The 17,996-nt window shown below is 39.8% G+C and overlaps 1 protein-coding gene across 3 annotated transcripts in view; it reads left to right on the forward strand.

Annotated features, from left to right (window-relative positions):
- The window catches only part of MPPED2 (metallophosphoesterase domain containing 2), a 103,927-nt gene that overhangs the window by 27,157 nt on the left and 58,774 nt on the right, over positions 1-17,996 (forward strand). For all 3 annotated transcript variants that reach the window (XM_014884593.2, XM_088175261.1, XM_088175262.1), the window contains exon 3: positions 8,868-9,049. In XM_014884593.2, the coding sequence (XP_014740079.1) occupies positions 8,868-9,049 (182 nt within the window). The remainder of the gene's footprint in view (positions 1-8,867; positions 9,050-17,996) is intronic.

Raw genomic sequence — 17,996 nt, forward strand, 5'->3', positions numbered from 1 at the left:
GGAATCTCTAGGAGTACACAAATACTAGGCCAGCTGTGTGACTACAGAGCATGAAAACTTACCTAATTCCAATTAACCATTTTAATGTGGTACTGAGCTTTTTGTTAACCTGGATGCTGAGTATTTTGTATTTGTATTTTGGTGTTGGTGGAAGGCAGTCAATAATCTCTATTCCTATTAGACACTAGGTCTTAACTTTAGATGTAGAGCTAAATGGTGCCTGAATATTGTCATCTTCCCTGTAGAAAGCTTCTTAACCCTTAGGAGGTAGTCAAATGAAAAGAAACCTTTGACAAGGGCTGAAATAGTTCATATGCATGAGACTGAGTGGCAGAGGGCCTTTTAAGACAGCAGGGTTATTCTGAAGGGTTTTATTTAGTAGGAACACAGTGTTAAATGCTCACGTTTTGCTGGGAAGCATTTTATGACGAAAACCTTCGAGAAGTTTGGTAGAGCTCAGATGCAGCAGACAATATACATCCTAACAGACAGATTTTTGTACTGGTTCACATACACAAATTCATATTGCAGATAACATATGATGTCTGCCAATTTATTTCTTTAAAATAGTATGTCATGCTGCACTGCTGCTAGGAAATTTCTTTTGGAGTTATATGTTCCAGTCTGTTTGTTCCCCAATCTCCTGCTAACATCAGTGACAATTTCACAGGCATGCTGGTGGCATTCTATGCCTTTAGTAACTCAAAAATGGGAACTGGTGGTGTTTGCCCAGCATGAATTGCCTCTCATTTGAGAAGGCTTTTTTTGACTCGTGCTTTGCAGTCTGCTCAGGAGAGGGCGAGCCCTTTGCTTGCATGGAGATGGAATTGCACCTCATCCCTTGGAGAGGGTGATACCTGCAGGTCAGGAAGCAAAATGACTGAGAAGGCTGAGGGCAGAATTTCTGACTTGCCCTGTATGCTTAACTTGTGGCTTAAAAAAGGACACTTGCATTTCTTGCTCTGAAAGGCGGCCAAATTTGAAGTAGCTGCTATACTTTAGACCAAATATGTATTGGGGGAAAGAATCAAAACCAACCTCAAGTGATTTTCTGCAAACACTCTGGGCTTAGTCCTGTGGGTATCTAAACATTGAGTATTTGTTTCTGAAACATGGAGATAAGTTTTAGATTTAATAGCCAATTCTAAAGAGAATGACTTCTCAAAATTTTATACACCTTCAGGTCCACTTGCCCAGTTTCCCTGTTACAAAAGAGTTATTGTCTATTTGCTGAATTTACCATCTCCAAGAAAATATAATGAATTATGCATATGAATTCTGTACATTTTATGACATTCCAGATTTGATTCTTAATATAAATGGGCATCAGAAATAGAATACATGCTGCAGTACATGCTTATACAATTCTGTTTTGACAGCACCTTGTGACCTTTGTCCCCCTGATCAGAATTGTCCTAATTTCTGAGGAAGATGGCATGTCAAGTTAGAGCAAAACCAGTTAAATGTAATCTGTCCTAGAGATCTGCTTCTGCTTGTTTTGTGGTGCATTTTTTTTCCATTGCGTTTTGGAAAATCTGTTTTACTGTTGAAACAAGGGCTGAAGCCTTCTCTGTGGTTCTGTTCTAGAAGTAAATCCAGCCCATTTTATCATTCCTGCAGTTGAAATGATTGGAAGGACACCACACATTAATTTAGCCTCTCTTGCTAAATATATCAAAATGTGTATTTTCCAAATCTCATTGTCCTTAAATTAAAATTGGATCTAAACTTGGGATGCCAGATTGTACTTTCTGAATGTATTTCATGAGTTGGTGTTTGGGTAGCTTATAGTAGGGAAATAAAAATCTTTCAGTGTAGACTCTTCGTAGGTGCAGTTTTGCCAGCAAATAAGTTCTGTCAGGGTGGGAGAAAGACATAATTTATAGCAGTCCCCCAACAACAGCAGCAAAAGAATAGGGGAAAAGTGCTTCTTAATGGATTTTAATTGAAACCATACCAACATAAGAATAGTTTACTAGTTTATTTAAAGGAAACTTCTCTCTGAGCCTGAGAGTGATGCTGATACTGATATTCAAACTTCTTTCAGCTCTGTTTCATTTCTCTAACCTTTGGAAAGCCACTGGTAGCTAAAATTTTAGAAGGTATTTTGTTGACTTAAAAGATTTTTTTTCTGCATAGGGATGATTAATAGGATTTCAAAAATGGTCAAGCAATTGTGTTTCTGAATTCCCATTACTATCAAAGGCAGAGGTTAGGTACTTCAGAAAAGGCCAGCCAACTATTTGCTCCTCAAAGAACACCATGGAAAATCTGAATTTTAGCTCTTTCTGGTTTTACTTCTGATCAGAATCTGGGATTAACAGAGTTTGGACTCTTAATTAATTAAGGTGTAAATCAGGCTGAGAAGATGTATTATTATTAACTCCTTATAAAGGAAAGTTTTCTTGAATTTGCCCAGATGATGACAGTGGGTGATATAGGTCTTTTCTGTTTAATCTCATAAATCTCACTGGAAGTAAAACAGCTCCAGAACCTGTAATAAAAAGATCCATCATTTCCCTGCAGCTATAATTGTTGGAAACGTTAGCAGTAAGCTGCTGAGCAGTGCATTGAATCCTCATGTGGATTTGTAAATGTAATTTATTTTTTTTTCCACATTGCACTAAGACACAATTAATGTCATTTCTGTAATAAATATCAGACCTCTGTTTTACAGTTTCCAGAAGCCTCTGAGGCTTTGGTGGGTGACACATGCACATGGAGGTTTCCAGAAGAGGAGGGGATTTCTAGCAGATTTGGGGTAGTCTGTGCTTAGATATGTGTGCTTGTACAAGTCAAATCTACCAGTGAGAGTGTTGAAAGGTATTTACATCCCTTTGTTTTTAGTCAGAGAAGAAACCAGATATTGGCTTGGTGTTTGAGCATACTGGAAGACAGAGTCGAGTTAACAAAAGCATTAATATGTATGATTTAAACAATTAATGGCTGACAGTGGCCAACTAAAGCAGTATTATATTTTAGCATTAATTTTGTTTATGGAGAGGAAATTAGTGTTTGGCTTTGTGTCTTCAGTGTGTTTGTATCACAAAATCAGCTATTTGTGTGTGGCATGGAAATGCTTTTCTGACGGGGGAACTTAAATGACACATTTATGTTCACGTTTTGAAGATTTGTAAATTATGATATTAAATGTAGACACATTTATTTGATAGAGTCCTTCTAGTCTGTGGCCTTAAAAACTCAGTCAAGAATCATTAAGTTGGCCTAATAGTCTCGAGGTTTGGTTTGTTTGTGTTTTTTAAATAAGAGCAATTACACATCTTTTACTTTCATTCCGTTTCTTGGATGCTGCTGGGCATGCAGGTGCATTTCATGCCTTTTTTTCTTCAGCTGAGAGATTTATTGACAAATTTTAACAAAAATTAATTCAGCCACAGGTTTCACATGATTGCCCTATTCCAGGACTTGGGACTGGCTCTAAGACCAGTAACAAATATCACAACATAACTAAGGTGTGAGACTTGGATACAGAAACAAATACATTAAGCACTGTAGCAAGCAGTTTTCACAGAAAAACCCATTCTTTACTCCTGAATTTTCCATGCCAGAGGGAGCATGTGTAGAGATATAGTTATGAATTCAAAGAAAGAAAAACCTGAAGATATAGAAAATATATTGCTTTTCTTCTCTCATTTCAAAAAAATTGTCTTCCATTGCCTTAGCTGAGGAGAGGGAACTAACAGCACTAAGAAACAAGGTTTATAAAATGTTTTTGCAGAAAATATTTCTATTTGAATCCTAAAATAAACATACCAAGCTAATTGGGTCTTTGAAGGAGTATTTTGTTTGCAAATTTTGAAAATATGAATAGCAAGAAAAGTATGAAATTATACAAGAGGAAGCTAAACTGTAAATAAATACAATGATGACTATTCACAGGAAGTATGAGTAGGATGCTTTTAAGAAGCTAATTATATAGATATGCTTTAAATATGGAGCAGTTACTAGATAGGATGTCTCCAAGTGACTCCCAAAACAGAGGAAGTGCAACAGCACACATGGATTTTATGTGGCACACAGACTTGAAGTCTGTACCTCGATGTATAATGAATACTTATTTAGATGTCATAAAAAATAAACCCACAAATTCAGTCTCACATATACCCAGTGGAGTAATTATGGAGATGAAAAGCCAGCATATGATGTGATACAATCTGGGAAGGACATGGGAATATTCATGGATCTGAGAGCCCAGGAAGAGTAACATTATGTGGTTTTCTGTGCTGCCTGCTTGCTTGTTCACCTGTAGCAATGCCAGCAGAAGCTGCCTGCAGGAATAATGCTGATTTGAGCTGTGGGCAGTGGGGCTGCAGGAGGGGTTTTTAGCATCTGTTAATGTTTTGTCTGGTGTCAGGTGCTGCATTCATCTGAGTGATTTACTCAATATTAGGAACTGGAAATTTTTCCTGGCTTAATGTTTAAGATTTTTATTCCGTCTTCAAGGATGAATTGGTTTCTTGGGAATCCCTCTCTGAGAGGGGATTTGGAGTCTGCATGTCTCAAAACCTGAGAGAGCAGGGCAGTGAACAAACAGTCTGTGGGGTTTGGCTCTCCAACCACAGGCATTCCCAGGGACTGGTTAACCCAGCCCAAGACCTTTATTTTCAGCATTTGAACTCACCCATGCAGAATTATCCTGTACAATCAAAACTGACTCCTTTCAGGCCCATGATGCTTGTGTATTTTCTGAGTTTTTTGGAGCAGGGTTGCAGTGTGGCTGTGCCTGCAGCTGTGTCTGTGTCCTGCCTGTCTCAGAGCAGCTTTCCAGCACTGCTGATTTATAAGACATCATTATGAGTAACTGGTGTAGGCTTGGGCTGAAATGCACAGTTAACACGTCTGTTCTTAGCATGACATCCTAAACAATGTCCTTTGCCCCTGTGCCTGTGAAAGGCCCAAGGTGCTCCTCTTTTGTGAGTTCCTAAATTCAGCCCCCACTACCTTGTTGTTCAAACCCCCTTGATATCGTCTGTGTTGCTCATCCTTATTTAACCTCTGGCTTTTAAAGGCATGGTGAGATTTGCTGTCTGATGGGGAGCACAGGTACGGTCCCAGGATGGAGCAGTGCCACTGGGCACAGGTGACAGGGCAAGGGACAGCACTCACCCCTTGCTTACACACACCCACTGCCTTGGAAGGGCTGAGGCTGCTCTGGGTTTGGGGAGGGGCTGCTCAGTGATACCTGAGCAGGCCAACCCAGAGCCTGGATGGTGCTGTTGCTGCATGCAGTGTGTGAGGAGCTGCAAATTGGAGCTTTGTACCTGAGGGACTCTTACTCTAAATGAGAACCACTGGTGGTAAGGGCAGTTTAGTAAAGCCAAGTATTTATCTGATAAACAAGGTTCTTCTAGAAGTGTATGAAGGTTACATTGTCCCTTCTGATTCCTGAACCCTTGTCATAAATGCATTAAATGTGACAGATCTTACATTACTGTCATGATCTCACAAAGCAGTCATTGCTCAACTGCCTTATGGGATTTCATTCTGGGTCTTACATAAACTTTTTAAAAACAGCCAAGTGCCTGAATTTCTAAGGTGCAACATAACTTATGTTGTTTTCCGGTTCCTGATTGCTATATTAATCCTAATGAACATTTAAATTATTCTGAAATATCTTTTGCTGCATCTTTCCATGAGCATGCTGTTCCAAATGCAGTAATCAAATAATCTGTGAAGTGTTTTAGTCTGCCATGTCAAGAAGATTGAAAAAAATAAAGTGTTGGTGGTGATGGAGAGTGTCAGAGTTAGCTGGATGCACTGTTTGGAGCAAAGGTAAAGAATAAGTTGAATTTCTTAGCCTGTTCTGATTCAGTGGAATGGTGGTGGATGGGGCTAAAATAATTATTTTATCTGCTGTTGAACTGCAGTAAGGGTCAGATGCATGAACTGTCCCAGAGGTTTCAGCAATGCCAGTGTGTCACCCCCAGCTGCTGGTTTGTGAGTGGATCCCAGCCCAGCAGCTGCAGTGAGCAGTGTCAGCAGGAGCTGGGAAAGGGCAGTGCCTGCAGAGCCCAGCCCTCTCGGGATGCAGTGGGAAAGGAGACTCTCATATTGCTGTGTGCCATGCTGCAGCTGAAAACAAAACTTGAGCCTTTAGGACTGGCAATAACACCACTTTTATTAAGTTTCTATTGAAGGACAATTTTGAGTAAGATAAATTGATGGACTGAACACAATAACCTTCAGTATCTCACTTTGAAATACTTAGTAGGCAAGCACTCCTGAATAAGAGAAGGCAGCTAAGACATAAAATAAAGGTTACTTGGCAACACCAAAGTGTTTGTAAAGAACAGAAAGAAGGGTCAGCCACTTAATGAATTTTGATTATAGAATTTTCTGTAAGTAAGTCATTGCATGAGTAGAAAAATCCTAAACCAGATTTCAGTGCCGTACTCTAATAGGGGTTGCCTCAAGCAGAACAGGGTTTGTTTGGCTGCAAACTGCAGAGAATAGGAAAAGCAGAGCTGCTGTGTACAAACAAAATTGGACTCCCCAGGGCAGGCAGTGCTGGTCATAGCTCAAGCAGAGATACTCTGAACGAGTTCTGTGGTGATGATGAAAGCTGGTGGTCATTTTTTGTGCTGTCTGCAGTAAACATGCTTGGAAGGAGGGAAATGTTGATCTGGGGACCCCCATATTTTGGAAGGAAGACACCATGTAGAAAAGCACTATGGCCTCTGACTGCAGTTCTGCCCAGCTTGCAAATCTAATTTCAATGGGTAAATTAATTTTTCTCTGGAATAATAGCCTTATTAATTTCAGATCATTGCTGAGAAAAAAAAAAAATCCATTGATTGATAGGTTTTTGTCATGGTTTTCTGCACTGGTAACCAGTTGCATGGCTCAGGTAATTGTACCTGGTGCTTTGGGTGGAACAGGGGGTACAGTACCAAACCCCAAAAAGAGTTATCTACCAAATTCTCTTCTCTCCAATCCAGCTGGCAGTCGAATCTGTTTTTAAAATAAGCATCATCTTGGAGAGCCTGAATTTTGCAAATTAATTCAGTGGCCCTTGTCAATGAAGTGTGGTACTTTTATGGTAAATACAGCTTGATTGGAAGGACCTAATTATGGCACCTAGGAAAATGCAGTCTAACAAATATCTCCCCCCTACTGCTTCCCCCACTAATATTTTAGCTGTGAATAGTCTAACAAGTATAATAATTATTTAATATAATTTAAAAATTCTAACAAAATTAAATTCTAACTCAGTAAAATCTACTTAGTAAAGTGCATTCACAGGGACAGTTTTCCACTGGAGACCAGGACATATCCATAGAGAGTCTGATTTCTGGAACCACTGTAAAACTCCCCAGAGTTCAGCCCTCAGGGAACTGATTTGCATCCTGGAGGATGCTTCTGGTCTTTCTCACCTATGCAGGGAGCACTGGTAGAAGTTTTCACACAGTTCAGTGTAAAGTAAAAACTAAATGCTAATTTGGTTTATTCAGCAAACAAAAGTAATCTTAAAAAGTGAGTATTTTCTCAAGGTTTGTGCTTTACTTTTTATTACTGATCATACATCTCATTATAACTATGGGGATTTAGGACAAATTCACAGTGATGTCTACTGGTTTTTCTTTTCAGTGTGCAGGGCAAAACTAATAAAACCGGTTTATTTTTATTTTCAGGCACCTATTTTTGAGTGCCTGTTGTGCCAGTTTGTCCAAATAAGTCTTAGAACAGCATTCTTTTGGATGCTTTAAAGTAGCTGGAGCTTACTTTCACTAGCCTGATAATTTGAGACGTAAGTGGACTATTATTCTGACATAACTCCTAAATACCTCAAAATTTCTAGCTGAAGCTAAGCTCTAACCAAGATCAAAGTGGCACATCAATGGAATGAGCTGAAGTTTTGTGGAACTGAGATGGGATTTTCTGTGGCACTAATCCAGATGCTGTGCTATTCAAGTGTTGAGCAAATCATATTATGGTAACTCTGCAGAGAAATAATTGCTATTCCAAAGTAGGGAATGGGTTGCCTTTTGTATTTAAGTTATTCTGTTACAAATTAGAGCTTCTAACTGCTAAGTATGCATAAAGCATTTCTCTTACATATTATTTTTCTTTATTCTGCTTAAAAAAAAAGAAAAAAAAAAGAAAAGACCAAAACCCAAATGACCAGACTTCCATGATGGGTCACATGTAATTGATAAGATCAAATCACCAAGTATAGCTTGCAAATAACCAATTGACCTAAATTTTTAGCATTGTTGGCTATAAATAATAAAAAAAAGGTTTTATATGTGGTTGCTTAGTGTGATAGCACATCAGTTCCTGACTTTATAGATTCTGGGAAGATGAGCTCAGGATTTTGTATGAGTTTAGGAAGCTGTCACTAGATTTGGTTCTGCAGTTTCCAGCCTTCATCAAAGCACTCCTGAATGTACCTTATTGTGTGTAAACAAATGCTCTGCTCTGGAATCTGTAGGAGTACATACGCCCTTGAACAAAACCAGCTGCTAAGCTCAGGTGAGAGCCTGTTCCTGCCCCACCTGTGAGACCTCTTATTTCATGGCCCCTGTACCTGTTCACCAATAAGGCACAGGATGTAAAAAAATCTGAATTCAAAGCCTCCTAAATCCATTTCTTCCCAATGTTTACGTACTCTTTAGTATCAGAAAGTGCCATATCTTGTGTATAATTTAATTTCTTTTCCTTACCAGGTAAGTTTGTAAGCAGCACTGCGGTCCCTCCCGGGTTTTTGGCAGTGTTGTTGCAGAGCAGGGTGTGTGTCAGTGGATGTGTGGATGCTTTTGTCGAGAGAGATGTGTGCTGATATCTGAAATAATGGATGTGAGGGTTTTAACCTTGTGACTGTTACGAGATCTTTGTGTCTGCTCTAGGGTCGACCCCATCCCATATGACACTCCAAAGCCAGCGGGCCACACGCGCTTTGTCTGCGTCTCAGACACGCACTCCAGAACAGATGGCATCCAGATGCCTTATGGGGACATCCTTCTTCACACGGGCGATTTCACCGAGCTGGGACTGCCCTCTGAGGTTAAGAAGTTTAATGACTGGTTAGGTAAGGAATTACTGCGTTTTGGTGACCCCAATTAACCTCTCCTGTCCAAGTGTCAGTCACTGCCTCCTAATTGAATTAGGGCACTCGAAAATCTCCCCCCACCCTTACTTCACTTCTCCTCATGTGATGTGCTGTTTCTAGCTTCAGTATAATTCTGTTAATTAAGACAAATTCAGAGACTTTGCTGTATTTCTGCATTACCTTGGGGAAAAGATTCTGTCATTGCACGACAAGAGCTGTGGAGCCCTCTGGGAGTGCTGAGGAGGTTGGTGGCACCTCATACAAAGGACACAGGGTCCCATTACTTGATGCTGGGGGGTTTTGTATCCACGGCCAAAACTGCTGCTCACTGTATTTTGGGTTTGCTATAACTTAAAGCAGTGCTGGAAGTTACAACATACTTGGAAATGATGAAAGTCCTTCTTCCACAATACAGAATCAATAATAGTGTTTGGAAAAGGAGAATTTTTTTGGGGGTGATATTCACGTGCTTGCCCCTTTGAGTTGGAGTACTGGCATTCTGGCTTTGATCACGGGCAGTCAGCATCTCTTTGGGAGGATACCTTTCATATTCTGCTGTGTTTGACAGCAGTGCCCTGACAGCATATTGCTAGAATTGAGGGCAATTAAATAGCAACAGCAGAAAACCAAAAGGAAGGAGGGAACTTGTGTGGGAGGCTCCTGTTGTGAATGCCACTGGCAGGCTGGCTGTGCACTGCCAGGTCACCTCTTGCTCTAGAAATACCCAGAGCTGAAGGTGACTTGATCAGCTGATTTTCAAAAATACATTCGAATTAATTTACAGTATCAAATAAAAATATTTCAAAGCATAGCTTTGTCCTCAGGTTTTACTGCATTCTCTCTTGCCTACTGTGTGATGGCAACATCTCTACGTGCCTTTAATAGAATAATTTTATTGTGTTGGACTTTCTTGGCTGACTCTTCAAGAGATATGTAAGGAACATTTGGATTTGCAAAAGAAATTTTTTAAATAGAAGAACTTCTACACTGTCTGCCTGGTCATCCCTCTTTGTGTTTTCTTCATACTCTTCTTTTTACCTGACCTCTGTTTTCCACAACCCTATTTTAATGAGTGTTTGTCCTTCTTTTCTTTTGCTGTGCATATGGGAATGGGGCTTTCTAATCATATCACTTTAACTTAGCTTGATTGTTCTTATTTCTAGAAAGTGATACTAGATTCGATAGGCTCAAAACTATCGTTTTTCTGGGCATGTAATTGCAGCTCCAGAAGAGGAATTGCCTTTTGGAGAGCACAGATCTCCATGAGTGCATTGCTAAGAGCAGTGTTTGGCCCCCTGAGTTCCTCTTTGGCCCCTGAGTAATTTCACAAATGCTGTTTTGATACAGCCAGAGCCTGTGGCCAGTGCCTGGCATTTGAAGACACTCAGTGCTGCAGAAAGCCAACCCAAATAATGTGCCAGGATGCTTCCACCCTTCCGTGGGCAATCTTGCAGTGCTGGCAGCCACTTGGCATTCCTTGTATCTAACGGGGCTCATCATGATATTATTTTAACACATAGGTCCTTGACTTAACATTCCCAACAGAAGACTTAGAACCCTTTGAATAGGTCATGTTCCAGCCTCAATAACTTACCAAGGGGCTTTCTTAGCATCTCTGCATAGTTCTTATAGGAGACAATATAATATTCATCTGAGAAAGCAGATTTTGCAGTTTCACTGAAACTGGAATCTTTGGCTGTGTGAGGGCCTGCTGGCTTTGGCCTCAGGCTTTCCTATTTCAGATGCAGAGAACATTTTTTTATATGACAATACCTGTTCTTAGGTTCCTGGCATGGGGTGAGACAGCAAATTGATTCACCTGTAGGAATGTTGGTGAATATTTGCTTCAGTGCATCCTCACCAGGAATCAAACCACTGAAGTCAGACATGTCCTTTTGCCTCTCTTTTCAGCTTCCTATCTGCAAAATGTGTTTTTTGTGTTTTACCATTTACTATGTTATTATTTACTGTGTGTGTTGTGAAGATTTAATACCTTCAGTGATGTGAGGTGATGATGTGCAGTAGTTAAAAAGAATACATACCAGTGGCAGGCAGGAGCAAGCAGGATTCCTTTTGCTTCCTCAGTAGCATTTTTTTTCACCATAGTTGGTAGGAACCTTATTCCAAAGCTATTCCACTGAGAACTGCCATCAAATACAGAAAAATGATAGAAAAATGTTTTCCTGTCTTTCATGGGTCTGGTTTTCTCCACCAGTGATTGTGCTGTGAAGCTGCAATGAAGACAAGGCATCTGTATCATTTATGTCATGAGGGAGAGAAGCCAGATCAAAGCTGGCTTTCATTCTGCAGCTTATCTTACCTACTCTGTGCTAAAAACCAGGGTCTTGCCTCCATTACAATTATATCATGGCATAACTAAAACACAATAACTGTCCATAATTTTTCCTGGCAGTAAAGCCAAGGGGAAAGTTAAAAGATGATTATTCTGTGCTCCTGCCTTGCTTGTACTTCACTGGGCATTACATATGCCAGAGTTATACAGTGCTGAGAGCACTGCTTAAAGCTCTGCACTTTTGTATTTTTTGAGTCTTGCATCCCTTTGCAACAGTTTGGGTCTTTCACCTGGGAAAAATGTTTGGCATCTTGTCTGTCCCTTCTTCCTTGTCTGCACAGCCAAGCCATGGAGTTTGCTTTCCACACTCTCTTTCCCACTCTTCCAAGTTCTCAGCCCTTCCAGCAACTTTTGCTAGTTAAATGCTTTTTCCCTTTGGCTGTTACATTTTCATTATTGGTTTTGCATGGAAGTCATCTGGGCTTATGCATTGAATAACCTCTGTGGTCACTTAGTGATTACACACACAGGCTGAGGTAATTTATTCACTTGGTTTTGGTGTGAACATGTCCCTCGGGTCTTGTAACTGCTGTAATCACTTGACCTTAGGGACTGTTAAATGCTTTAAACACAGTTATTTTAAATTTATAATTGTTTTCATTAAAAATCTCTTATACTAACTTAACTAATTTTGCAGTAAACACAGCATTATGTGCTGAGGAAGAGTTGAGATGTTATTCTGTGCCAAATATATTTTTTACTGAATGTTTCAACTAACTATTATTGTCTCTGTTCATGTTTTTCCCATCCATTCTCATTCAGTCATATATGTGAAATGAAATAGAAGAATATCTAATTATAGCTCTGTCTTCATAGTGCAATATTTCCTTTTCTGGGTGATGGGAAGTGATTGAATAACTCACAGGAACTGAAGAGAAAGCCAAGATAAATTCAGGCAGATAGATCTTTAATGAGTTGATATGTTTATTTTGCTCAGTTCCTATGGGCCTGATTGTGCATATCCTTGCTTGTGTGAATAATTCGAGTTCAGTTCAGAAATTTTTCTCAAATAGCCCATTTTGTACTTTTTTGTTTAGTGGTTATATCATACTGTGTTCATTTTTTGGTTCTGGTTGGTTTGTTTTTCTTCCCATGCAAGGTTTCTATTATAAAGAATATTCCTGCACAAGCTAGGCAAAATCTTGCAGTGGTAGACTTGGGTAAATTCAGTTGATGACTTTACTGCTGGTTATTGTCTCTGGAGCTTAAAGTTGAATTTAGCTAGGTTTGTCCTGAGTTGTTCTAAGATTTAGAAACTTGACTGTTTCATGTTTTTTTTTAAGTCTTGCTTTTTTCTGAATGTTTATTTCTTTTAATTTCTTTGGGATAATGACTGTAAAAACTTTGTGAATGGTTTAGTGGCCAAATAAATATGGGTTTGTGCTGGAGCAAATATTTCTTTACCTGTAATATGTGCTTGCCTCTAGTGTAAACATTGTTGCTAGAGCTAAAAAAAAAAAAATCATCTATGCTGGAGTTCCTTGATCATGTTACTTGAAGTGAGAATGATTATATAATTTTAATGCAGAGGTTTTCCTGTTAAGCTCTGCATATGTGGATGTGGTCCTCAGCAAAGTGTTGTCAATTATTTTAAAGTTCATTTTTGTGTGACTATTAGTAATTGAAAATAGCAGCATCACCTTGGTATTGCTGGTTGTTAAGTGGAATAAATGACAAAATGTAAATGTGGTGTTGCTCTCAGAACTATGGACAGACACTTGGTTCCAGTCTACACTTAAATTTATGCATTAGTGCTGTGGAAATTTGAAATTATATTCAAAACTGTTAAGCCAGACACCTGCCAGAATGTGTTTGATATTGAAGATAGCATAATTCAATTTGAAAAAAAAATGAACTGTGCCAGAATAGTATAATAGTAAGATCAGGCTCTTTTCTTATCACTGTTTAAAAATGCAGGGTCACATTCCACTTTTATCCTTTCTCAGTCTCTGGTCTGGCTTCGTTATCTGGCTTCATCTCCTCTCCAGGCATGGCTCATTTTGGGTTTAGAGTAAGTGTGTTCCTTTTACTAATGTACACTGAGAGCAGTCTCAGTGTGATGAAGTGTTTTGCTCCCTAAAAGTGTATTTCTGATGGGAATTATTTTGGCGTCTGACATCACACTATTTTATAAAAAAAAACAAACCAGTGAGTCCTCAATTTCTCCAGATTCAGTGGGGTATTAGCTCAAAGTATTTCGGGGTAATTTAGAACCAGAAGGAAGCGTGTGGATATTTTAAAGTTAAATTATGGCAATAAAAACAAATGTCTTCCTTTTTAATAAATTGATTTATTTCTGATTTGTGTTTTTACCATCTGGAGCATATTTTGAACTCTATATTGCTCTCCTTGTTATAGCTAGAATGAATAATTGACTAAACATAAAATACCATTTTGATGAACAAAACTGAGCACTTGAAAAAAAATTGCATTCATTGCAAGTGAAAGAAAATGCTGAGGTAGCTTGAATCCTGTAAGTTTGTGTGAGTTTTACACAGCTGTGCTGGGGACAGGGAAGCAACTCCCTGGAAAATCTCTTAGTGAATTTTGGAAACAAATCTGTCTGCTATGGTGACCTGGTGAGAAGCTTCCTTAGGCTTCAGACACTGGCATGGCATGGAGATATTTTATTTAGACTTGAGCTGGTGCTGAGGATTTGTGGGGTTTTTACTGATTGAGTAATTTTCTGGGTTATCTCTCTCACTTTGTCGTTGCCATAAAATTTTAAAAAACCTCTTCCTCGTTTATTTAGGGTTTGTTGCCACATTACTACTTAAGAATATGTCCTTTGGTTTTGTTCTAACTTGAACTGTGTTTAATGTCATGGTTAAATTCCCATTTGTACTTAGTTTTCAATTCCCATATGGCTTGCCTGAATTAATAATCAGTGCTCAGCTTTTATTTGCATGTACCTTTTTATGATATATTATTACTAATTTTTATCTTTGTTTTTTCTTCTCAAAGGAATACAAAAATAGTTTGAATGTTTCATTTTATTATATTTATAAAGTAGTGGGAAAATACAACCATGTACATTTTTGGTAATAGCTCAGTTTTTCTTGATGTAGCAATCTATGGTGCAATGTAAAAACAAAAGTAGGAAAAAGTACAAAATTCTCCTTTTGTGCCATGGTTACAATAGCTGCTTCTTCATATTTATCCTCTGCTCAGGGTCACATATTAGATACTTTGTGGGAAACAGAACCCCAGAAGTATAACTTAGAAGGTAAAATAGAAGCAATTGCATAAAATGAATGTTGAGGTAGTAAAATTTCCACTGACTAAAATGGAATTTATGCCTGAGGAGCAGTGTAAGATCATTCATATCTGATCAGTTCTTTTTTGTTCTGCTCTTGTTATTTCTTGCAATTCTTCATAAAGAGATTCCACAAAAATCTATTTTTGCTGTCTCCTAATGGTCTATAGAGAAACTGAAGGTTTTTAAACTGTGTTTGCTACTAAAGTATAAAATTCTCCTTACGAATTGCCATAGTCAGTCAAACCAAATATAAAGGTGTTATTTGACAGCCATTAGAAAACTTGGCTCAGGTAAAATGTGCTTTCAAAGAGAATAATGTTCTGGAGTGATTGGCTTTTTATAAGTTTAAGTTAATATATTCATTTGGTAATTTTCAATGAAAGAAAGGAGCCAGTGAGCACTGCAAAGTATTGCACAATTCTTGAATGGATTTTCAATCACAATAATTGCTTGGTCATTTCTTGGATCTGCTTCCCTGGGCTGCTAATGTTGTCTTGGAAGGGGGGAGGGGATGATCAGGTTTCTTATAACCGGCTATAACCAAACCAAATTTGTAAAAAAACCCAAATAATTCTTCCTTTCAATTCCCCCTTTCCCGCAAATCCACTTTGAAACAGAAAAGAGATTTATGGTTGCTGTATTGACTAGGCATGAAACAACTAATGCCACTCAGGTAGAAACTTTTATAGACATTTTCATCAGATTCCTCCTCCAGTATTGCTGCCACAGCCACATATTGTAATGAGAATGATTTCAGTGAGAGTAGTGGAGGGATCAATTCCTTGTACACCATCAGTTCATTTCTCCACTTGCTAATTTAATGTTGCATCAAAAATACAAAGTACAAAAATACTTCTCTCCTACATTTTCACACCGTGCACACCATATTAACAATAGCTAATTAAAATAAGTCTTTCTGTTAATAGAGCAGCACATTCCAGGCTGGAAAGAACAATGGTTTCGGGGTGGAGGAGTTGCTTTGAGCAGAGAGGGGCTGGGGCTGGGGAGAAAGCACTGCGGATTTTAGTATAATGTGTAGTGTTCAAAGAAATTTTATTTCATCATAAAGATTAGCAGGCTGTGTAATTCAATTTAAAGCTGGTTGGCAGTGTTCTGTCTATTACAAAGCCTTTTTCTTTCTTTTTTTTTTTTTTATTGCCACTATTTTTTTATGTTGTATGTGACTACAAAACCTAGTAGACAGCAGGAGCGATCTTAGGGTTTTGTACTTCCCACCCGCCTTTCTCTTTTCCATTCTGCATGTTAGGAAATATATGAGATTACCTATAACTGAGCTACAAAACAGTCTGACAGTGAAATACCATCCTGGATTTTTTGGCTTGTATAAAATAATAATTTTTTTTGTAGCCCAACAGCCACTGAAAGTGAAGACTTGCTAAAAACGTTCAGTCGAGGGGGTTGAATCAAGCTTAAAAATCGAATGTTAGCATTTATTCACACTGGTTGTGGACATCACTGTGCTGTAGAAAAGCAACATGCAGCAATTTATGGTAATGCAAGACTGGCAGACCTTTATCTTACAGTAATTGCCTATACTAGGGGGTTAATAAATGTTCCAAGAATTACTGACTTCTTTTTTTCTTAAAGAAAAATAGAGAGCTGCTTATTGCTAGCTATAACCAGGCTGCCTAGCTTGGTAATTAACCCTCTTGTTGCATTGGGCTGAGTGTGTGAGCTTGGGCAATTCCTGACCCAAGGGCTGTGAAAGAAAGACCTGTGCAACTCCATGACCCCCATCCACCCCTGTCACGCCTGCTGGGAGACCTTCAAGCCTAAATTGCCTGTATTTAGGGAGTATATTGGTATTTTGGAGGGTGGGTGTTATGTTTGTGGGCACCACTGATGGGGAGAAAGAGAATCCCTTTTCCCAGAGCTAAAGGAGCTTCTGTTTTCTTTGTCCTCTCTGTCCTGGGCATGGCAGTGAATAATGGCCCCTGCTCGTGTAGGGTGGCTGCCAGAGCCAGGGGCAGCATCTCCAGCAAGGCTGGGACCCCTGTGCTGCCTCCCCCCTGCCACCAGGCTGGGCTCTGGGTCCTTGGGGAACTTGTGGTGGCTTTGAGGCTCAGGTCACTTCAGTGCCTCCCTTCACTGAGCTCTTCTGGTCTCTTTTCTTGTCCTGCACCCCAGCTGAGAGGTGACAATCACCAAACCCTCTCTGGCTACTGATGGTGCCTTCAGTGGAGAAGGAACAAAGCAGCACACCAGGGGACAGCAGTGTATGGAGAGAGGCCATGGAAAGCCAACACAGGGGAGAACAAAATAATATCAAACTGGGGGAGGGATGGAGACTGCAAAGAAGGAGACAAATGAGAGCAGAGGGATATAGAGTACTGGACCTGCTCTTTTTCACCTGCTTTTTCCAGAGTTTCATATCTTCTCGAGTTAAGAAAATTAAAAAATGAGAGCTCAGGAACACTCTGTACTTTGAATTTCCTGTAATTTTTGGTAAGTGAACCATAAAGACCTCAGAATTATGTGCATCTTTTCTAATGAACCAGAAGCTTTCACATTACAGGGCAGGCTGTATCAGAGTGCAGTAGCTCCTTTTCTCTTGAATGTTGCCATTACTTTTTTTTTTGGTGTAACCAGCCAACACAAAAGGTTCTTAGTTTAAAACAGAGCTGCAAATGATAAAAAATTGCCTGCATGTCCTTACTTTTCCCTGAGCAGCTCTCCCCCATATGTTACTCTGAAGGCTCCCTGCTCCCTCAGCAGCCCTTGGCATTTGCCTTCAGTACTGAGAGATGAGCAGGAAAGCTGCAAGGCAGACACCAGGGCAGCTGCAGCTTTGTGCAGGAGCTCTCTCCTGAGCATGGCAGGGAAGGAATTTGCTCCTTCTGCTCTCCTCTGTCCCTGCTGCAAGTTTCAGTGGTTTGTGAGAATAAAATAAAGCAGCTGTAGCCACACCTGTGGTCCTGAGAGCAGAGGTCCTGGACTGATGTCCCCTCCCAAAACCCCAGGTGAAGTATGCACACTGTCCAGAAAGGCACTCCCCATGTGCTGTGTCCTTGCTGTGGATGACAATCCTGGGCCAGCAGCGGCAGTGGGAAGGGCAGGAGGGGATGCCCTGCTGTGGTGGGCACCAGGCAGGACAGGGACAGGGACAGGGAAAAGCCTCTGCTCTGGAGCTGGAAGGGCTCTGGCCCTGAGTGAGCTCCCGGAGTGTGCACAGCTCCAACAGCAGTGCAGCTGTTCCTAAAGCACTGCTTCCCTGAGACAGGGAAAACAATGCTGCCTGCCTGCCAGGTGACAGGGCAAAACCGCAGCAGAAAGGAGAATAAATAAGGAATAAA

Source organism: Sturnus vulgaris, chromosome 18 (assembly GCF_052056855.1).
Source record: "Sturnus vulgaris isolate bStuVul1 chromosome 18, bStuVul1.hap1, whole genome shotgun sequence".
NCBI lineage: Eukaryota > Metazoa > Chordata > Aves > Passeriformes > Sturnidae > Sturnus > Sturnus vulgaris.